We start from the raw sequence: 23,232 nt of genomic DNA on the forward strand, positions 1-23,232 counted from the left end.
AACCCTATCAACTAATGAAAGCACACAGCTAGCTAAGTTATCCAAATTCGGTCAAAATTTTAGTTATCCTAGTATAGTCCTAATCATGTGTAAAATACTCAAGTCAAGGATACCATACAAGGTGTTGATAGCTTACTCTAAAAGTCTAGAATATTCCCATCACTAGGTTAATGTGTATTTATCCTTAGTTTAGCATTTGTCTTTGATCAGGTTGAGCATCCATCCTTTATTAAGCATAAGTTTAGTTGATTTTTCCAAAGGGAGTTAGTATTAGCATCAAAACAGAGTATACATATTAAACAGAGTAATGGAGTAGTGGTTTCTTAGTCCAAAAAAAAGCAAGGATTCAGAGAATGTGAAAGCTTGAAGTGTATCTAGGTTAGCAACCCTAAAACCACATGATTAACTTAAAAGCACTGCTATCATGGTCAAAATGAGGGAAAAACGGATCTTTCACCAGTTCTATAGATGTCAAATGCTAGTTGTGAGCAGATTCCAACTGGATGCCATACTCTAAGCAGCCTCAATTTTAGCACATCCTGCAAGCCAGCTATGGAATCCATAGGAAGGGCCAGATATTCACCAAGATAGGGTACAGAGATTAGGGGTAGGGAATGGTCATCTAATGACCAATCCACATAATATTGACGACCACATGGCGACCGACGGAGGCCGGGAGCCATGGTGGCAGTCAATATTATGGGAATGAGATTATTAAATGACCATTCCGGGCCGTCAAGGTAGCTGGGAGGGGGGCCAAGTACAGAGACTCTGATTATCCAAGTACAGTGGTTTAGTTGCACAACCTCGCAGTCCTACTGCCTACGTCAATCGCAGGTCATCGTCCAGTGTTGAGTTGCCATACAATCATTGGCAATGATGATTATTCTGAGCACTGAGTTGTGATGCGATCATTGGTAGAGATGATTATTCCGAGCGCTGATTTGCCATGCAGTCATTGGCAGTGATGATTGGCAATGATTAGAAGAGGTAGCGATCATTGCGCATGCTGAGCTGGACGCCTACTATTGGTAAACTCTGCCTCTCAGATTCTGGGTGATGAGATGTCGTTTATCCAACAACCCTCCACACTGATCTAGTCCAGTAATGGCAGCGGGATGGACGGCATATTATACAACGAGTGGTACACGATACTTAACTATGGTAGTAAGTCCAGGGGGTAGTTTCCACTAGGTAAAAAAATTTAAGGCTAGGTTTTTCAAAGTTATCAGCTTGCCTAGCAAGGGGGGAGAAGAAGAAGAAGAAGAAGAAGAGAATTTTATCATCGTAGGAGAGAAACTGGGAAATAGGAGAGAGATTAAAAGAGAGAGAGAGAGAGAGAGAGAGAGAGGAGAAGAAGAAGAGAATTTTAACGTCCTAGGAAACTATCCCAAGAGACCTTAAAGATCTATTCGACGAGGAGAGTTGAACATTATATAGGAGCAGTGGTTTGGAAACAGCATTAAGCCTCATCATTGCACATAGGTCCAGCATACCAAGGTTTGTGAGGCTCACAGTGTGTAGGTGAGAATATTTTAGGTGAGACCAGGGCAGGTGTGAACTTAATAAATGCACTATGGTAAACCAAGAGAGTTCCATGGAAAGTCACGAGAGAGTGTGTGTGTGTGTGTGTGTGTGTGTGTGTGTGTGTGTAACCGTTAGGTGTGAAGTGCTTTTAGCTCCTTTATAGAGTTTATCTTTACTATGATTATTTGGTTAATCAACTAATGTCAGCCAAATTAGATGCATAGAGAAAAGAATGAGCATGTTTCTCTTCCATAGAGCATTTTTCTATTTAGCAAAAGCATTGTACAAGTGAATCTTTGTCAAATGCATTGCACAAGAAGGAAATTGTGGGTTTGTAATAGTTGGCAAAGTGTTCTTATTGTCATAAAGGCTCTAACCTTGTAAGGTACATAGGCAAAGCTATGTTTTCTTTTAATGTCATATTTGGCAAAGCCTTCTTAATGGTCATCAAGGATGTTTTAATGTCTTTAATTACTTTTTCTTTCGCTTCATTACAAGAATTATAGCAAAGGTAAGCTTACACAATCATATAAAGAAATGGTGCAAGGTATAGCTGCATAGATGTTCTTCAAAAATGAAGACATGAAGTAAACAAAAGTCTACAAGACAAGAGGGAAGTACTCACATGCATTGTTCAAAAGGCCATCGGCAACATGCATTTAGCCCCATTTCGTTGCAATATCTAATTCAATGTTTTCGACTCGAATAACAATTAGGGTCAAAGTACATGGGTGATTTTTGAAAAGGCTAGGATTTTGCTTTCAATTCAAGGTAATTAGGATGTGGCATATGTATGACACTCACAGAATCCAAATATAGTGAAAGAGGGAACAAGCCTACATTAGCCTTATTCGTTTTCATAGATTCTCCTTCGATTCTCACATAATTGCCACTTGAGGTATGAGAGGTTCTCCCCCGATCATGATTGATCGTATAGGCCATTATGATTACCAAGCATATGACAAGCTTTATAGCATCCGACATTTTTTTTTCTTTTTGTTTGTTGCTTCTAGATTGCATAGTTGTGAGAACTCTTACCCTATAAGGCCTCCCCCTTATGTAAACTAAAAATATTAGACAATGGGGAAATTCTAATGACAATAGATCTAACGACTAGGGAAATAGGTGCATCTGAGGTCAGGCCTTTCTAGTGTTGGTGTGTTATTATTGCAAGACTATGAAAGAGTGATTCAAATGCTCTCGTACGATTTTCGGAGTGAGTGATGTTCAAAAAAAACGAACGTGTATCTAATGTGTGATTCTGAGTGAGGAGGAGGATCTTAGGGAGTCCCTCTTCAATGTGTACTCAGTCTTTCATATGCAAGTTGAGTTTAAACAATATGGTGACCACAGTTTGGCATATATATACAACCAAATAGGCATATGCATATCCACATCTTCCTTCTAATGTTCCTACCACGAAATACAGGCTGCTGGATGTTCTTAATCGAAGCAGTCGAGTCCTGTTCGGCTCGCCAGTTGAAAACGATTCTACATTCAACCATGCTGGGCAGTAGTGGCAGCACATGTGATGTCTAAGAGGCAACCCAGAAAAGTTGAGAATAATTCATGAAAGTCAATAGTTCATAATGGGTTCTGTTCGTGACAAGGGTTGACTGGTTCTAAATTTGCACGTCAAATGGATTGGACAAACGGCACTTTCGAAAATGGGTTTAACGGTTTAAAATAAGTGTGAATTCTATCAACAAAACCTAACAGACTATCAAACTATCACAAACAAACCAGTCAGCACCTTCGTGAAAAGTTTATCTGCATAAAATCTTTTAAGCACCAGCTAGTCCTAACTAAATAACATTTCCACTGCCTGTGCTCTAAGATAATGAAATAGCAAGTACATCATTGACTACTGAATTGCTTCTTTCTTTTTTGGTAAAACGGACTCGATCGTACTAAGACTTGAGGAACAGACAGAAATTGAGGATCCACACAAAGCACCTCCTAATACCGAGCAAACGCAGGCGGTTTTATCTCACACCTCTGGACTCATCAAATCCGTACAAAAAACTTACTCCTCAACTCTCTAGTCTATAGAAGTTTTGAAAAAACAAAACATTCAACATAAAAGTGACCTACAGCAACTTAATGAAACTCGACATTGAAAAATTGCAATAGAGACATAGAAAATGTACATTCGTTCCTTTTACACTTTTCAAGGAGTGCAAGAGAAATGCTGATGGCCTTTACTACTCGTGGTATACCAGAATTTACATGAGGAATCGGAAAATCGCCCAACACAATATATTGGCCTGCAGATGGCCACCTTTACTATTGATTGGGCTAGCAACTCTCGCTGTGATTAATTAAGCGGGTTACAGATATATATTGAAAAAATACTGCTTTGCTGTATGGAAAATTATGTATAGATGGAGGGATATGCAACAGCTGCAGCTTCAACGCCCCCATTGGCCATTTGCGTGAAGCTATTATTCAAGGGAGATGGTTGCTCGCCTGAAAGGAAGGCCTTGCGTGACTTGCTGCTCTTGGGAGAGCCCATGTATGCAGCACTCGGGCTCTGCGATCCCAAACCATGCCAAGCACCATTTCCTGATGATGGTGGCAACCCAGTTGCATCTGTCAAAACTGAAGACCTTGAGGTAGGCACCTCATAGTCTAGGGGCAACTCCTCTAATGTCTGCAGAGAAAGAGAGGTAAAAACAGATAAATATTAAAAGAGACTTCAAAATGTAGCTCCTTGAAGATGCTAGCAGAACAAAGTGCTTTTGTGAGCATTGGGTAGTTTCCATAGCAGCTACAGTACGGGACAAGACGATAATGCAGGGGTTTAGGTATACTAGGTGTATTTTTCACGGATAAGCAAATTTTTCTCAATATATTTTCTTACAAATATTAAGTATAGGTCACCCACTTTTAGAACTAGTTTTGCACATAACTTGATTGAAAATTGAAATGTGTAAAAAATTGAAGTATACTTAAATAGTACGTATAGAAGGTTTCAAAACGCAGAGTACTGGACTGTAAATAAAATATGTGTACTTCAGCTGTTGGTTTCTATATGTCAAAGCTACAGCTTCATTGAGTTGTCTCTTGGCTATCACGACATGATTACTTACATAAGCAGCCTGTTGGAGGACGCGTAGAACTTCCTTGCAACGCTTTCTTTTCACTGCTACCTCTTCCCTTTCTTGAAGCATCTCTTCAAAGAGATTCTCTCTGACATTAAAGGGGACATCAAACATGTGAGCAGAAGGCATTCATGGAAATTTATGCTTCTTCTAAAATAAAATAATTTACCTGTAAAGCTTCCTGATGAATACATTGTGAAGCTCTCGTTTGGCGTGATTCACCTGAAACAAGACATTTCACTCAACATCGAAAGTGAATAGAGACCCACAATTCACTTCAGCAGGACAATACCAGAAAATGCATGATAGCTTTTGGCACAGCATCTTGAACATTTTTTCTGACAATGTCGTAGTAAGATTTGATCAACGAGCGAGTTACAGCTATTTCTACAGAGTCCTGCTCTGATTGTGCGTCCAAGGCCTTTAGTACTGCGGGTGGCTATCATCAAAAATTGAGAAGTTTTAGGAGATTGTCTCTTGCTTTTCTACATCCACATCATTGAATAATAGTACAAACTGGAAGCCCCCTTACTTCTTTTAGTTGAATGGTTGCAAACGCAGGTTCTAAATAGGAAATTGGTTCGTTAAAAGGCTTGTTTATCATTGCCTCCTTCCCATTCATTCGAGTGGCCTCACTACCCCCAAATATTGATGAGATGCCCCAGGTTCCTCCAGAAGGTCCAGCTTTTGGAAAAAGCGGTCTTTAGACTAGGGACAGCAAATAAAACAAAAAAAGCCATAATCAAACATCCAGGAAGCTTTGAGCAAAACTCTAACCTGAAGCACTTGTACTCTCCGAGCGAACAGTGACAGTTTTTACTCCCTGAAAGAGACGTGAAAAGACTAAGTCGAGAAAAGAACCCAACCTTTCACAAGAGAAATTATAGGAATCTTTAAGAGACAATTAGAAGTTTTAGGTAGAACTTCAGATGAAATGCTATCTGATATTGCAACAGCAGGAAATGCAGCCCGGGTACAACTAGAACAAATAGGTATTGAACCTAACTACAACCAAGTGCATAATAGTATTGATAGGATAATAGTTTTAATGAAAGGTATAGTTTACCTTATTAGTTTAAAATGGATATTTAATCACAATTTAACACCTAATGTAAATTCAGTTCTTTCTAATGAAAGGCCACTTTTGTTTAATTCAAATACAAGCCTGCTCAGCCACTGCTCCCGATGGAGTTGCCCTTGCAAGGAAGGCTCTTGACTTTGAAATCTTCTCAGAAGGTGGGGCGACAGTAAGCCTGTCTGCAAGTGGATCCTTCCATTCAGAGGGCTCCTGTTAGATGCATTCATTGTCAAGCTGAGTAAAAGAAAGAAACAGACACCAAACTGAAAAAACATACTTTGCTTATAGCTGATGCCTTGGCCCCTCGGTGCTGTTGAAGAGCTGCCTCTACAGCTTTGCTGCCCCCTATGAATGAAGGATGCGAAGTATTGATATAATCCATCTGCAAATCGCTAGTCAATTGAATGAATGCCCTCACAAAGACTACAGAAGAGTTATGGTTAAAGTTTCCATGGAGCTGCAAACTCAATTTACCTCCATTTCAATGAGGTGGCAAATCATTCTTTCTGCAGGTATTAAGCCCTCGCGCAAAAAGTTAGCAACCACCTCTTCAATACGTCTACGCAAGACGGGAAATCGCTGTAGCTCGTAAGTCTCACAGCGATGAGAAATCTGCAAAAGGGAAAATAATTAGCAGCACATACAAAATACAATCAAGAAAGTCTTGCAGTAGATTTTGAAGCAAACGTCACGTTTGTGCCAGTGGGAGCATGCCTATGTATTTAAGGGTCTTTTAGAAATGGTAGTGGTGGCTTCTAGAGGAGGGCCCAGAAGAAGAAAAGGAAGAAGGACAGTCCCAGTGGGAACCAGGATTTTCTTCCTTTTTTTTCTGTTTTTCGAGTGTCCACCTGTGCCGGGGGGGGGGGGGGGGGGTTTGTTGTAAGGTTGGGGGTATGCACGCAAATGGATCTGGACATTGTGTTTCCAGAACCGTCTGAAGCTCAGGCCATCAAACTCTCCAACTCTCTTTTGAGCCAAGTTCCATTATGTGCCAGCTGCACATGGATTATCTTTTCATCATGCTAGTACACTGGACATCTTAAGTGGATTACTGAACAGGTAGTTTGATTTTTCGTGTCTTCATATCAAAAAGTGGCCATCTAAAATCGTAAACCCTTACAAAAGGTACTGCAGGCTATGTGAAGACATCAAGTCTACGAAGACGCCCTGTGCACCCAAAGGCTGACAGAACCAGGAGCTCTCAAATGCAGGTTGTAACTGTCGTACAAAACCCGAATGGATGGAATTTTGGTTGTCTGCTAATGTGCTTACAGCCATTCTAGAAAGAGAACAAAGAAAAACGGATGTTGGATGTCTTGCAAACTTGCAGGTTCCAATAAATTTTCAGTGCTGCTAGGATATCATGGGCTGCACCCAAAGGTGCCAGAAGCCCTGGAGCTCCTTAAAGCACGAATGCAAATGGTTTGATTGTTGTCCAAAGCACTAATGGATAGTTTTTTTATTGTGGTGCTAATATGCTAGCAGCCACTCTAGAAAGAGGACAAAGAAGATTGGATGGTGAACTGGTGCTTTGTCTGTGAACACTCATTTGTCCCTAGCTTAAAAGGAGGAAAAATTGCACTTTTGCTGATATTAATGAGCACAAGGCACTGCAGCCTTAATTGTCCAAAGTCGCAAATGCTTAAATAATCTGTGAGCAAGCAAGACGGAAGCTTTGATCTTTTTGTGTGTGCTAGATAGATCAAAATCAAGCAATCTGAAGCATATTTCTGAATATGTTCTCGTTAGTTTCTATAAGTTAAGATAGAATGAGCCTCAAGGGAATGCACATACAATGTAGCTTGCGACAAGACTCTGTCACCATATCATAGAACCTATTTCGGCCCCTTACAGTCCCCTAGGACAAGAATCAAGCATACAGTCTTATAGAAGAAAAATACTCGGCTGATAGCTTGCTCTTAATAGTATCTCTAAAGTTCAGACAGAATTTTTTAGCCTCAAGTGAATGCACATACCTAGCTTGCTGAAAACCCTGTCACTATATATGCTTCGGCCCCTTACAGTCTACTAAGACATGGTATAGATGAGAATCAAGCATACACTCGTATATCAGAAGAAAACTCAGACAATGGCTTCAAGTCAGCAACATCCAAACAATCAATATTATCCATGATGATGGCATACACAGCAGAAAAACGGGCTCGTAAAAAATATGATGATGCCATACACACTGATATATCAGCAGGAAAACAGGCTACCTTTACAAGCTCATCATAAATGAAGCGTGCGCATTGCAGACTTGGGTCAAGTAACCGAGCGATTTGCCGCCGAACTAGAACTTCAAAAGGTACCTGCCAATAGATGATGAAGAACTCTCCATAAATTCAAAAGGATAATTTAAAACCTAAGTTTGGAAATTGAAAATATAGAAAGCTGCGACATGCACAGCTGCTAGTGCCACAACATGTGCTACTCTGAACCCTCTACATTAAACATAATTACCCCCCTCTGAAACAGACACAACTTAGAACATGCAAAGCTGCAATATGCAATCATCAAAATCGAGATAAAGAAGGCAATGGAGTTATGAAAATGCTCTATTGATCCCTGGACCCCCATTACAGAAAATAATCATTACGCACATCTGGAACAAATATGATATTTTTCGGTCCTGTAGCATTTTGGACAGCAGTACGGATGTCTTCATCTGTCAAATCATCACACGGATCTACCTCCTGTTCTTATGTAGGATAAATGGAACAAACATGAGATAAACAACATGCTTCCTGCTGACTTTAGCTCTGTCATTTTCTGTCAAACAAATTTAACCACTTACATCTAGGCTTTTAACAAAAATGCTTTGGAAAATATAATGGAGACGAGCTCCTCCTGCTAGCTCAGAAGTAGACATTTCCTCATTTTTCCCATCAACAATTGATGCAAAACCTGATTCATTGAGTATTCAGCACATTGACCCCATTGAAACACCATATTTGACTGCTCTAAAACAGTTACCAAATAACATGCAGTACCTTGTGAATACCTTGTGATGATATTAAGCAGCAGTGCACCTTGCCCCGTCTGTACATACAAGAAAACAACAAGCCAAGCCTTGTGATGAATGTTTAGCAAAGTGTCTATGCTTAGCCACACAATCTGGTGAAGGAAGAGAGAAAAAGGAGCAAAAATGGGAGAGTCGCCGGGAGAACACGGCGCGGGGGGGGGGGGGGGGGGGGATGGAATGATGTTTACTTACCTTTGAATCTGTAAGTTCCCCATAGCTTGCCAACTCTTTTGAAAGAGTTACCATTTGTGTATTGATGCGCGCTTTCATGTCAGGTAAGATGGCTTTAATATGTTGCACCAGAATCTGTAAACAAGCAAAGCCATTAGAAAATAAAATCCAAGCTGGTTTAGACACGTAGACTTTCCTGTGAGCACGCATCAAACAAATCACCAAACCTACATTATTTAGCTTCTTCGCTAGCTGTGGAATACCACAACGATCAGCCAAACTGTGATAAACCTGCAAAACTATGGCCATTTTAGGAAGAGTTTGTCTCAAAAGAAGAATACGGCATCTTTACTCAGCAGTAAAGCAACGCACCGGAAGTGAACGAAAAAAATTATCCTCATAAGCAAGTGCTTCACGAATGCTTTTATTTCCAAGAATGTCCTGCAGGTACATCTCAAACAGAGCTTAGCAAAGTAATAACGAACTAGAAACACCTCTCTCTCTCTCTCTCTCTCTCTCTCTCTCTCTCTCTCTAGCAGAGCTAGCGGCCCCCCCACTAGTGGTGGAGGCGCTCACCAGATCAGTCTCCTTCATAAACCGCACATAGGAACTTCCTAGAGACAGATATGCTCGCATAGCACTTGAGTCCTCTCGACAGTTAGCCATACAAGGAGATACAGCATGCTGGTATGGGGAGATGGCATCATGGTTTCAGGCGCATGGGTTCAGCATACACAGGCTGCCACCATTCCAGTACTCATTGGATGCACCATCTCTCACTCTTACACAGTCAGAGATCACCAAGCTCATCCGCCAAGACCTGACCCAGCTAGACACCAGGCGGACATGGATACAACCAGCACAGGAATTGGGCACGAAGATGGCTTTCTACAGAGACCACCTTCTCCAGCTTACGGAAGATGGTTTTGTGACAAGAGCCGGATACATGGATACCCACTTGTCTCACGGGATACGGTGTGCTATTGGCCAGTTACGCACATCTTCTCACCAGTTGCAGATTGAGACTGGGAGATACAGCGGAGTACCAGCAGAGGCCAGGACATGCCCCTTGTGTGACATGGAGCCTGAGACAGAGCTGCATTATACATGCCGCTGCCCCGTCTACTACGAGATACAAGGCCGCTCCCATTGCTTGTTCAGAGAGGGTTTTGGACCACTCTCAAGAGTCATGGGATACGAAGATCAGAGATGCCCGGGTCTGTTCTTGCTCGAGCTATGCAGACACAGAGATAGCCTGATGAATGGCGAGTCTAGCCAGTCTCAAAGACGGATCACAGAATTCTTCAGAGCAGACACGGGACAGCCGCAAGAGCCACTCCCACAGCAGAGCTCCCCCTCGTCTCACACCAGAGGCAACTGATCGACCGAGCAATTGAACTGGGGAAATCCAGGCGCCCACGAATGCGGAGGACTACACAGCATCGACGGAGGCTACGTCAGAAGATTCAGAGCACGCTGGCCAGGCATGCATGATGCCCGGTCAAACTACTAACCATGGAGGAGATTGATGAGATCCGCCAACGACCGATGCTAGATCTCTTGTGATTCAGCTATCCCAGCAAGCAGCCCCCCCATTTTTGCTTAGTTCACATCGACCAATCTAGGATCCCATAGTATATATCTTTGTTTTGTACTGTTGTTATTTTGTTACTCTGACTTTGTATCAGATCCACCACCTTGTAACTTTCTAGTCTCATAGGTCACTATGGCCTTTTGAAGACGTTAATATAACATTTCATTTCATTTCTCGCCTGCTGCTCCCGCTCCCCTACTGCTCCCGCTCGCCTGCTCCCCTCCCCCCCTTTGCTGCTCGTTGCTCTCCCTCTCTCTCTCTCTGCTGAGCTGATGGCTCTGCTCGCTGGTCCCAAGGACTATCTGGCGCAGGAGCAGGAGTGCTCGCAGCAGCAGGCGCAGAGCAGATCAGAGGGGTCGCCCAGCAGAACAGGGGCAGAATGCGCGCAGGGCTGCAGGGAGTCCTCTAGACGGATCGTGCAGGGCTGAAGGAGACTCGCGCAAGGCTGCTTCTCTCTCGCTCTCTCTCTCCTGCTGGCTGCAGCTCTCTCTCTCTCTCTCTCTCTCTCTCTCTCTCTCTCTCTCTCTCTCTCTCTCTCTCTCTCTCTCTCTCTCTCTCTCTCTGCGCGCCACTGCTGCTGCCCCCTGTGCGCGCCACTGCTGCTGCTGTTTAACCCCCTGCGCGCGCCACTGCTGCTGCTGTTTCACCCCCTGCGCGCGCCACTGCTGCTGCTGCTGAACCCGTTGTAGCTGACCTGTTGCGACTGCACGCTGCCAAGGCTGTAGCACTTGCCGCTGCCTCACTGTGGCAGCATTACCAAGTGCACCAGGCCCGCTGCCCCCAATCTCTCACACACGGATACATACCCACACACACACTACACACATACACGCATACACACAAGTACTCCCTCTCTTCCCCTTCTCCCCTCTTCTTCACAATATGAAGAGAGGGTAGTTACGAAGACAGCCATGTCTTCCCCCATCATCAAGACGCCGGCATCGACAATGAAGACAACGTTCATGCTCACGAACAAGAGGCTTGCACAATTGGAGAAGGACATGAAAGAATGGCGGATGGAGAGAGAGATATGGGAGGAGGAGAAAGCCACCCTCATCAAGCTATGGAACGAAGAGAAGGAGGACATGAGAGCGGAAATCCAAAATCTCAAAGAGGAGAAGGAGAGAAGGGAACGGGAGAACGGGAAGGAGAGGGAGAGATGGAGGAAAGAGCAAGAAGAGATGAAGGCACAAATCGATCTCCTTCATGCGTCCATCACATCCCTCACCCCCGAAGAAGGAGAGATTAAAGAGGAGGCTAAGGAAGCCCTCAAGGAGGAGATCACCAAAGCCCTCACCGCAAGCATTGAGGACAAATTAGAGGCCACCAAAGAAGGATGGGTCGAAGTGGTCAAAAAGAACATCAAGAAGGTTGCAAGAGAGGAAGCCCAAAAAGATGAGGTACTCATCGTACACAACCATCGAGGAGCAGAAGATGCGACAAGCTCGCCGTCTCAATGTGCGAGTGACCGGCATCAAAGAAGAAGAAGGGTCTACACCCGAGAGCGATGGGAAAGCTTTATGCAAGAAAGTGGGATACAAGGAAGAAGAGATCCCTTTCTCCAAAGTTTGGAGAGCCGGCAAAGATCCAAAGAAGAGAGCTCTCATCCTCCAATTCGCCTCCGAGGAGTCTCGAACTTCTTTCCTCCGAAAGAGGGTCATCTTGAGAGGGCTAGAAGGCCCCCCGATTTATCTTGATGATGACCTCACAAAGATGCAACAAGATCACCGTCGCGCGTGCATGCCTAGAGTCCACCAAGCCCGCAAAGAAGGGAAGAAGGCAGTATATCGAGATGGTAGGGTTATCATTGATGGCAAGACCATCGCATAGGGACTCGCGGCCTGTGGGACACACGAGGAGATTCATGTCACGGTTTGGAATTGCAATGGAGACCTATGGACACACCCAGAGAGACTTGAGGAGGTGATGAGAGGTCGAGACATCATTCTACTTACAGAGACACACGAGAGCCCAGAGAGAGGGCTACCACAGATACATGGATTCCAGTGGGAGTCTCTACATCGGGGGTGTATGCGCCAGCACACCACTCGTGGCTCAGGAGGAGTGGCCATACTCTTTAGACAGGGGCTTCACAGTAGACTACAGATTGTTGCCCGGGACCCACAGGCCCGCTACATGTGGATTCACCTCGAGCTCTCACGAGACAGGATCGTCTACATTGCCCTTTGCTACTTTGCTCCCACAGGCTCCAGATTCGCCCCTATTGAGCAGGAGTCACCGTACGCATGCCTCACGGAGGAGATTATGGAGTACTCCACACTGGGTGAAGTCTTCCTTATGGGAGACTTCAATGCTCGTACGCGCAGTGAGCAGTGTGAGGCATATGACCACGAGGACCCAGAGGCACTACACACTTTAGATGAGGAGGCTACTATGAGAGATACAGCAGACAGAGCTCCAGTCACAGCCTACGGACGACATCTACTTCGACTTGGCTCCCAGCACCGTCTCGTTATTTATAACGGGATGGTCCAGTGGCCCACCTCAGGGGGCCTGACTTGTATGCCACATGGAGTTGCAGAGGGAGGGGGGAGTACAGTCGACTATATTCTGGGACCCAGGGAGGCTACACACCTTATCACATCCTTCACCATTCCACCCATACCCATCGGAGCCGACCACACATACCTCTCTTTCTCCATCACCGGAGATACCATCCCACACAGCTCCACAACACACACTCCACACACCACCATCCATTTCACACATGAGCTAGCCTCTCTTTACTCGGCCGAGGTCGAGCATGGCCTATGCCTCCTCCACCCATCCACACCACTCTCAGTTCTCACATCACATATCTCTTCCGTTCTCCACACTTCAGCTATTAGCTCCTTTCCACACACCACTCACACAGGACGCACTCCCCCCCCTGGGACTATGCCTCAGAACCGCTGGTATGATGATGAGTGCAGAGAGCTATACCGACGCCTCCGCGCACAGCGAGCCTTAGGAGAGATCACAAAGAGAGAGGCCAGACGGCATATGAAGACGCTGACACGCCAAAAGCGGCGAGCATTCGAAGAGGCACAGGAGCTTGAGCTATACCGCCTATTCATGAGCATGGATAGCGCGACAGCATGGCGCACCCTGCGCGAGCCACGTCCGACTACAGCTATTGAGGATCCACAGATATGGCATGATTATGCAGAGCGACTTTACGAGGTGCCAGGACAGCCTCCTATCCCACAGCCACACGAGCCACGCCCCACGTGCTCCTCCTTCTTTACAGCACAGATGGTAGAGAGGGCCATACGCCGCATGCAGCACAGACGATCAGCTGACCATACTGGATTACAGAGTGAGCACATCATTTATGCGGCCTCCACTATAGCCCCGTTGATTGCACATGTCTTCAACCGGGCTATAGGGGAGGGCTTCCCAGAGGAGTGGACACAGCACACCATAGTGCCTATCCACAAATCTGGCGACACCCTGGATCCAGGGAACTACAGGACTATCATGATTGGCCACACGATGGCCAAGCTATATGGAGCAGTACTTGAGGCACAACTCAGCTGCTACGCAGAGATCGAGGGTTTACGAGCTCCAGGCCAGGCAGGTTTCAGACGAGCTTTCTCCACCACTGATCACATCTTCGTTCTACGCTGCCTCATTGATGGGGCAAAGGCGCGGAAGAAGAGGCTTTACTGCTGCTTTGTGGATTTCCGCAAGGCCTTTGACACAGTCCCACGCGAGAGACTCTTCCAGCGCCTTCACAGCATTGGGGTACCAACAGAGATGATTTGGGCCATATATGCTCTCTACGAGAAGGTGACGGGTCGAGTTCGTTGCCCAGGCGGTTTTTCAGAGACCATTGCTAGCACCATTGGTGTTAAGCAAGGATGCCCACTCTCCCCGACACTCTTTGGGCTCTACATCGACGAGATCTCCGACTACATACTGCGAGCAGGGGGAGAGGGGAGCGACTTGGCAGGTACTCCGGTCCACATCATGTTATATGCTGATGATATTGTGTTGATTTCAGAGTCACCCGAGGGCTTGCAACGCCATCTTGAGGCCTTGGACGAATTCAGCACACACAGGGGGTTGACTGTGAACCTTGGCAAAACCAAGGTTATGATCTTTCACACATCCAGTGCAGTGAGGAGCGCTGCAACCTTCACAGCAGCAGGAGGAAAGGTTGATGTAGTCACCTCCTATGTCTACCTTGGCATCACATTCACCAGCCTACCAGGACCCTTCACTATGAGGCAGGCTGCTGCTGACAGGCTCACCCGAGGATATGCAGCTCTGGCCATGCTAGAGCGGAGATGCCACCAGGCACACTTTCAGGAACCCCGCACGAAGGGGTGGCTTTTCGACACCTTAGTCACCCCGGCCTTGATGTACTCGGCGGCAGTATGGGCACCAGGATTGACAGCTGACCAGTGGACACAGCTTGAGAGGCCACAGGTATGTATGATCTCACGCTTGCTCCGCAGCAAGAAGACAGTGCCACATGACATTATTAGAGCCGAGCTCGCCACACCACCCATGGTGGTAGAGGCACTATTCCAGACAGTCTGCTTCATCCAGAGGATGAGAGAGCTACCTCCTGACAGACTTACTCGTAGAGCATTTGAGGCAGCTATACAGCTATCAGAGAGTGGGCATGAGAGAGCATGGTACTCACAGGTCAGAGCATGGTTTGAGGGACACGGTCTTGACATGGAGAGCCTACCACCATTCCAGTACGACCCCCACTCACCATATGTTCACCTCTCTCGCAGTGAGAGGAACTTGGTACTGAGACAGGATCTGTGGCAGCTATACACTAGGAGAGTCTGGGAGTCACCTGGCTTGGGGACGAGGATGTCAGATTACAAAGACCAGTTTCTCACCATATTGTCCGGGGGGTTCATACAGAGACCACGCTACATGGACACATATATGCCACATAGCTCACGGGTGGCGATTGGTCAGCTGAGAGTGGCTTCACACAAGTTAGAGATTGAGATCGGGAGACATACTGGTGTTCCCAGGGAGGAGCGCGTCTGCAGAGCCTGCACAGAGGAGGTGGAGAGTGAGGAGCACTTTGTATGTAGATGCAGAGCATACACTGAGAAGGGAGGCAGGTATGAGGCCCTATTCAGAGGACAGCCCACTCTCCGAGAGATCATGGACTCTCGAGATCAGAGACAGCTCGGACGGTTCTTACTAGAGATACAGAGCCATCGGGACACACTACTACAGCCACACACAGCTACACAGACAGAGGGGAGACAATCGCAGCTCACAGACTTCTTTCAGAGGATTACCGCCCCTCCCCCACCAGACACTCAGAGGGGAGTGACACTCCCACAGGCGGAGGTGAGCCGAGCTAGACGACGACCACGAGTCACAGGCTACAGGGGCGCGAGCTCCCACCACCGACAGATCGAGGAGATCCGAGCCCGGGAGCGCCGTGCCACTGAGGAGCGAGTGGCCCGGATGAGGGCCGACCCGACAGCTTTCATCCGGGCAGCCTTGGCACCAGACCCGCCCATGTACCACATCTTACATCCCCCCATTAGTACAGGATGGAGCTAGATAGCTTGATGCATTCTCATGATTGTACTACCTTGAGCATATAGACATGCATATACCCCTAGAGATAGAGCTCCATCCCTCCTCAGATACCCCACTACCTACACTCAGTTCAGTTTTGTATCAGTTTTTGTTTCATTTGTCTTTCCGATAGACGGATGACATACACACCATGTACATTTGATTTGTCTCATAGGCCGATTTCGGCCTGACATAGACGTTAAAAATCTTTCTTTCTTTCTTTTCTCTCTCTCTCTCTCTCTCTCTCTCTCTCTCTCTCTCTCTCTCTCTCTCTCTCTCTCTCTCTCTCTCTCTCTCGTACTCTTCGTGCTCTCTCTTTTTCATTTTTTGCAAGCCTTTTTAATTTTTTGCTACTCTATCGCGCTCTCTCTCTCTCTCTCAACTCTACCGTGCTGCCCCCTGCAGCCTTGCCCCGCTCCCCCCCCCCGGGGCCGCCTACCACGCCCTCTACTACCCTCTGCTCGCGCTCAACTCTGTCATACTCTCGACTCTATCGTGCTTCCCTCTGTAGCCTGGTCCCGCACCGCGCGTTGTCCCAGCTGCCCGCGCCACCCCACCTGCCTAGCCCCGCCCACGCGCTGCCCCTCCCCCCCCCTCCCCCGCCCACTTGCCACGCCCTTGCCATACCTCCTCGCATTCCCCCACTAGCCCAACTACCACGCCCGCTAGAGTGTGGATGCACACGTGCGCTTAGTGGCTCTTTTTCGGGCGGCGATCAAGCATGAGGAAGCTGAACAATAAAGCCGACCCCCTAGAGGATGCCATTCAAAAGTGCAAAGAGGAAATGACAGAGACCATTACCAAGATGAACCGCAATCTCTTGGGCACAATAAAAATGCTCGAAGGACGCTTGTTGATCCAAGAGAGCAAGATAAATACACTGGAAGACCGAGTGACGACTCAGGATGAAGAGATTGCGTCACTCAAGAAAGATCTCGCCGAAGCACGATCAAGAAACACACTGGAAGAGGGCGAACAGCAACCCTCAGTAATCGAAGAAATCAACACGATCAAGGAGCAGGTGCGGGCCATCAAAGAGGGAGAAGAGCAACACAAAGAGATGACGACTTCTTGGGTGGATGTTCTTACCAAAACTCAACAGAAGGCGGATGAAGCCGAGAAATGGATCAAGGTGGCCAAGAAAGGAAAAGGCAAGGAGATAACGCCCACGTCCACACCCACTATCATTAATCAGACACTAGAGGAGGAGCAAAGAAGACGGATGCACGCTTTACATGTGAGAAGTTGCAGTCTTAAAGACAAAGGCAATGTGGACGAAGAGGTAAAAGAACTCATGGCCTTGATGGGGGTTCATGAGCCGACGCACACAAGAGCTTGGAGAGTGGGCAACATAAAGAAAAATGGAAGCAATGGGGAAACCTCAAAAGAAAGAGCACTCATCCTCCGTTTTCCCTCCATGGAAACGAAGAAGTCCTTCTTGAAGAAAAGACCAACTCTTAAAGAGACGGGCATCTTTCTTGGCGATGATCTCACCCTCTCGCAGATCGCTCATATGCAGGAAGTAATGCCGGAGATTAGAGCGGCAAGGGGAAAAGGCAAGATTGCCTTTTACCGAGATGGAAGAGTGTGGTAATACTAGAGCGACGCTCCACATGACGGTGCGAGACTTATGGGACCACACTCAAAGTGGCTGCCTGGAATTGTAATGGATCTATGCGTCTTGATGTGGGTGCTTTTGAGGATAGCTTTACTGGAAGAGACATCATCTTTTACTCTGAGACACACCAGGCCCCTGGGCAATCCATGCCTCACATCAGCGGATATAGGTGGGAGACAGCTTACAGACAGGAGACACGCTCAGAGCACAGAGGACGGGGCTCGATGGGAGTGGCAGTGTTATTTAGAGAGGATCTGCAGCCATTGATACATATAGCCCGTAGGGATGAGCAGGCTAGGTACATGTGGGTGAGATTGAAAGCAGAGACAGGCAGATATCTCTACATTGCTATTTGCTACTTTCCCCCGAGTACATTAGTCTATGCATCACCCAGAGGACAGTCCCCTTTTTCTATTTTGGATGATGAAATATGGGAGTTCTCTAGAGATGGTGACATTATCATTCTATGGGACTTCAATGCTAGGATTGCCCATCACCAGACAGTGTTTTATGATCCTTCAGAGGAGATGCTGAGAGAGCTAGATGTTGTAGAGACGGGCCTATCCAGACTATCACACGATGTGGAATATACTGAGAATGGGCGACACCTGATAGACATGGGCACCGCACATGGATTGGCCATCTTGAATGGCCTACAGAGATTTCCTGTTGCGGGAGGTTTTACATGCTTTCCACACAAACATGGAGACAACACAATGGACTATGTCATGGCACAGCCGAATCTCTCTAGTATCCAGGATCTCACAGTTGGGCCCAGACCGATCGGGGTGGCAGTGGATCATGCTCTTGTGTCGATGACCATCTCCTTCCAGTTCACTGTAGCACACAGGCCATGGGTAGCAGCCCCTACTCGCTACACCTTCACACGGGAGACGGATTCTGTATACATAGACGGGATCTACAGACACCTATGCACTGAGGACCCGGGGCGACCTCTGGAGGAGCTAACTACTATACTGACACAGACATTACATGATGCAGCAGCAGAGGCATACCCACACACCCAGCCTGAGCAGAGACGCCGATCAGGGAGCATGCCTCAGAACAGCTGGTACAATGAAGAGTGCCGCCAGACTAGAGCTAGACTTCAGAGGGAGGTGCTTTTGGGGGATGTCACTCACAAACAGTCACAGATTGACTTCCGACGCCTGGTGCGGCAGAAGAAGAGGGCTTTTTTGGCTCGACTCGAGCAGGATCTATACCAGCTATTCTTGAGTCAGGACTCGCGTGAGGCGTGGCGGCTCTTTCATGAGCAGTCCACCCCCCTACAGTTACCTCCACAGAGACCTGGGGTCAGTACGCATCATCTTTGTACACAGTACCTGGACAGCCGCCCCTTCACAACCCCCTCGGTCCACACACGTGCTTTTTTCACCCCGCTGAGATGGTGAAGAAAGCCATTGACAGGATGAGGACTGGGAGAGCATATGATCATGATGGCTTAGTCGCTGAGCATTTCATGCATGCCAAAGACCTACTAGCAGAGCTTCTAGCAGTTATGTTTAACCGTGCCATGTGTGAGGGCCTACCGGACACTTGGAGCCTATCTACGATAGTACCTATCTTCAAGTCAGGAGACCCCATGGAACCTCGGAATTATTCTTGAGCAACAGCTGAGTAGATGGGCAAAGAGGGAAAGAATGCATGCAGCTGGGCAGGCAGGGTTCAAGAGAGGCTTCTCTACTCTTGACCATATCTTGACACTCAGGGCCATCATCGAGGAGGGCAGATCTCATGGGAGACGGATCTATTGTAGCTTTGTGGACTTCCGCAAAGCTTTTGACATAGTACTCAGTGCTAGATTGATGCACAAATTACAAGAAATGGGAGTACCCACAGAGCTCATTTGGGGGATCATGGCATTGTACAGATCAGTAGTAGGGCATGTATGCACCCCTGAGGGACTTTCTACACCGGTTCACTCCACTATGGGGTGAAGCAGGGCTGCCCGCCCTCTCCTACTCTTTTCGGTATGAATGTGGATGAGGTTTCTGACTACATTGAGAGCGATGGTGATAGAGGTGCACAGTTGGCAGGGACATGGATTCCACTTTTGTTATATGCTGATGATATTGTGTTGATCTCCGAATCTCCAGAGAAAATGCAACGTCAATTGGATGCTTTGCATAAGTTTGCCCACGAAAGTGGTTTGTCTGTCAACCTTGGTAAAACCAAGGTTATGGTGTTTAATACCACCCCACAATGGATCACGAGGTCAGCACCTACATTCACATACGGCCAAGAGACTGTGGAGTACACAGATGCTTACACTTACCTTGGAGTGGTTTTTAGCGGACCTCCATTCTCACTCAGAAGAGCAGCAGAGACCAGACTGACTAGAGCCCACGCAGCATTGGGTAGATTGGAGAAGATGTGTTTGCAGGTTCAGTTTCAGGAGCCCCGGACGAAGCTCTAGCTCTTTGACACTTTGGTGGCTTCAGCATTGCTCTCTGGAGCTGAGATATGGGGACCTTCATTGGATCACCACGGGAAGCCGGGTCGCACAGATGGATGGGGGAACATGGAGAAACCTCTCGTCTCTATGATCTCGCGGCTCATTAGCCAAGGAATCAGTACCACGGGCCATTGAGCTAGCGGCCCCCCCACTAGTGGTTGAGGCGCTCACCAGATCAGTCTCCTTCATAAACCGCACATGGGAACTTCCTAGAGACAGATATGCTCGCATTGCACTTGAGTTCTCTCGACAGTTAGCCATGCAAGGAGATACAACATGCTGGTATGGGGAGATGGCATCATGGTTTCAGGCGCATGGGTTCAGCATAGACAGGCTGCCACCATTCCAATACTCATTGGATGCACCATCTCTCACTCTTACACAGTCAGAGATCACCAAGCTCATCCACCAAGACCTGACCCAGCTAGACACCACGAGGACATCGATACAGCCAGCACAGGAATTGGACACGTGTTAGGTGCAGCGGAATGAATGTTTGCGCTTTGCTCAAGATGAGTGCTCCGAACTGTGCTCAAGGTTCCTTTTGTTCTTATGGAAGGGAGAGCCTTCCGTTCTTAATGAGAGAGTGCTACGATCACAAACAAAGTGAATGGACACTGTGTGTGCAAGTGTATGAGACTGAGAGATAGAGAGAGAAGAGAGATACGACACCGGAGATGTTGTAAAACCCTCCTCCGAAGGCCCCACTCTCGTCGGCGAGAGTGGTCTACTTATGATTGCACAATCTGGTACAAACGGTATGCATGATACTGATGCAAGTCTAGGCTATGTCGGCGATGACGAGACCGACCTAAGGGCTGAAATCTGCAATCTTTTATCTGCTGTCCAAAAACGCTATGGGCTGAATCTGCTACAGTCCAAAAACGCTGATTTGGGGGGCTGTTTCTATGGGTCTTTGTCGCTGAAAATCTGCAGGTTTAGAGCTGAAAACTGAGGTTTCTTGAGGTTGAAAATTGATGGTCTTTCCGGGCTGAATCTACTACTTCTTAGGGCTGATCTTGATGGTCTTCTAATGCTGAAAATCGCTGCATTGCTGCATACTGCTGGGATCCAAAAGGGCTAGGAAAAGCTTCTGTCAAAAACGCTAGCTCCTGTGGTCTTCTGGAGATGGCAAACTGATGCAAAACGCTAGTGGCTGAACCTGCTGGCGATGACCTTCTGATGGAGAAAACGCTAGCATGGGGGTTCTTGCTTGGAGGGGGAAACCGCCAAGGTCCTGTTGAGAAGTTGCCTCCTGAGCTTGGCTCATGTTGCCTCTTCTGCCAAATAGTGCTAGCTCTAGTTTGCTTATATACAAACTTAGCAAAATTGCACCTTTGTTGGAAAGTCGCTTAAAAATAATAAGTGAAAAATGTCAAAAATAGGTAAAATAGGCTAAATGCACTGGAAAATTCCCCTGAAGGATTCTGATGGATTCTGATGGGAATGCTTATGATCATGCTGTGTGCAACCAGAGGATATGCATCTACACTAAGTGACTGGGCATGCACGGTCTACGGATAGACCCACAAAAGTGCCAGATCGCTTCTAAATCTAGATTGACTGGACTGACTGAACCCTGATCATGCTGTAGCTTGTCCACGGACACATAGGGTTGGATGTGTCACATGACAGCACGAAGATGGCTTTCTACAGAGACCATCTTCTCCAGCTTATGGAGGATGGTTTTGTGACGAGACCCAGATACATGGACACCCACTTGTCTCATGGGATACGATGTGCTATTGGCCAGTTACACACATCTTCTCACGAGCTGCGGATTGAGACTGGACGATACAGCGGAGTACCAGCAGAGGCCAGGACATGCCCCTTGTGTGACATGGAGCCTGAGACAGAGTTGCACTACACATGCTGCTGCCCCGTCTACTACGAGATACGAGGCCACTTCCATTGCTTGTTCAGAAAAGGTTTTGGACCACTCTCAAGAGTCATGGGATACGAGGATCAGAGATGCCTGGGTTTGTTCTTGCTCGAGTTGAGCAGACATAGAGATAGCCTGATGAGTGGCGAGGCTAGCCAGTCTCAAAGACGGATCACAGACTTCTTCAGAGCAGACACGGAACAACCGCAAGAGCCACTCCTACAGCAGAGCCCCCCCTCGTCTCACACAAGAGGCACACTGAGCGACTGAACTCGGGAAATCCAGGCGCCCACGACTACGGAGGACTACACAGCATCGACGGAGGCTACGTCAGAAGATTCGGAGCACTCTGGCCAGGCATGCACGATGCCCGGTCAGACTACTAACCATGGAGGAGATTGATGAGATCCACCAACGACCGATGCTAGATCTCCTGTGATTCAGCTATCCCAACAAGCCGCCCATTTTTGCTTAGTTCACATCGACCAGTCTAGGATCCCATAGTATATATCTTTGTTTTGTACTGTTGTTATTTTGTTACTTTGACTTTGTATCAGATCCACGACCTTGTAACTTTCTGGTCTCATAGGTCACTTTGGCCTTTTGAAGACGTTAATATAACATTTCATTTCATTCTCTCTCTCTCTCTCTCTCTCTCTCTCTCTCTCTCTCTCTCTCTCTCTCTCTCTCTCTCTCTCTCTCTCTCTCTCTCTCTCTTTTTTTACTTTTATTTTTGTCTTTATGTTTCGCAAACACTATACTAGAGTCACACATGGATGTCCTTTTTGTCTCATAGGTCATTTTGGCCCTTTGAAGATGTTAATATAGCATTTCATTTCATCTCTCTCTCTCTCTCTCTCTCTCTCTCTCTCTCTCTCTCTCTCTCTCTCTCTCTCTCTCTCTCTCTCTCTCAAGTGGGGCTTGGTACCCTTTTGTATAATCAAGATTACAAGCCCAAAGGCATTACATCAGCCCGTAGACAACACACATAACGGATCTGATAGTGAAAGAACCCCTGAGATATTCAATGACTACAAACCATAGGGGAAAAAGTACCAATAATGCAAAGTTACAAAAGATGGGTGATACAACAAAAGCTAGGAGCAGGGGGGTGAGGGAAGAAAGTAGCACAGAGCTGAAGCAGAAACGGGCCACCCTGAGTCAAGAGGAGGCCGAAAACTCCACCAAA

The 23,232-nt window shown here is 46.9% G+C and overlaps 1 protein-coding gene across 1 annotated transcript in view; it reads right to left on the reverse strand.

Annotated features, from left to right (window-relative positions):
- Window positions 1-3,627: 3,627 nt before the first annotated feature.
- Window positions 3,628-23,232, reverse strand: part of LOC147442788 (dynamin-related protein 3A-like) — a 48,352-nt gene continuing 28,747 nt past the window's right edge. Inside the window, exons 5-20 of the mRNA XM_086528827.1 lie at window positions 9,278-9,346; window positions 9,137-9,196; window positions 8,927-9,040; window positions 8,703-8,751; window positions 8,507-8,616; window positions 8,313-8,405; window positions 7,929-8,021; window positions 6,184-6,321; window positions 5,987-6,091; window positions 5,797-5,919; window positions 5,409-5,454; window positions 5,164-5,315; window positions 4,924-5,070; window positions 4,801-4,853; window positions 4,620-4,719; window positions 3,628-4,180 (exon numbers count right to left, since the gene is read on the reverse strand). Of these exons, the coding sequence (XP_086384953.1) occupies window positions 3,902-4,180; window positions 4,620-4,719; window positions 4,801-4,853; window positions 4,924-5,070; window positions 5,164-5,315; window positions 5,409-5,454; window positions 5,797-5,919; window positions 5,987-6,091; window positions 6,184-6,321; window positions 7,929-8,021; window positions 8,313-8,405; window positions 8,507-8,616; window positions 8,703-8,751; window positions 8,927-9,040; window positions 9,137-9,196; window positions 9,278-9,346 (1,731 nt within the window). The 3' untranslated portion in view covers window positions 3,628-3,901. The remainder of the gene's footprint in view (window positions 4,181-4,619; window positions 4,720-4,800; window positions 4,854-4,923; window positions 5,071-5,163; window positions 5,316-5,408; window positions 5,455-5,796; window positions 5,920-5,986; window positions 6,092-6,183; window positions 6,322-7,928; window positions 8,022-8,312; window positions 8,406-8,506; window positions 8,617-8,702; window positions 8,752-8,926; window positions 9,041-9,136; window positions 9,197-9,277; window positions 9,347-23,232) is intronic.

The sequence above is a fragment of the Adiantum capillus-veneris genome, chromosome 14 (assembly GCF_014529385.1).
Source record: "Adiantum capillus-veneris isolate H3 chromosome 14, ASM1452938v2, whole genome shotgun sequence".
Lineage (NCBI taxonomy): Eukaryota > Viridiplantae > Streptophyta > Polypodiopsida > Polypodiales > Pteridaceae > Adiantum > Adiantum capillus-veneris.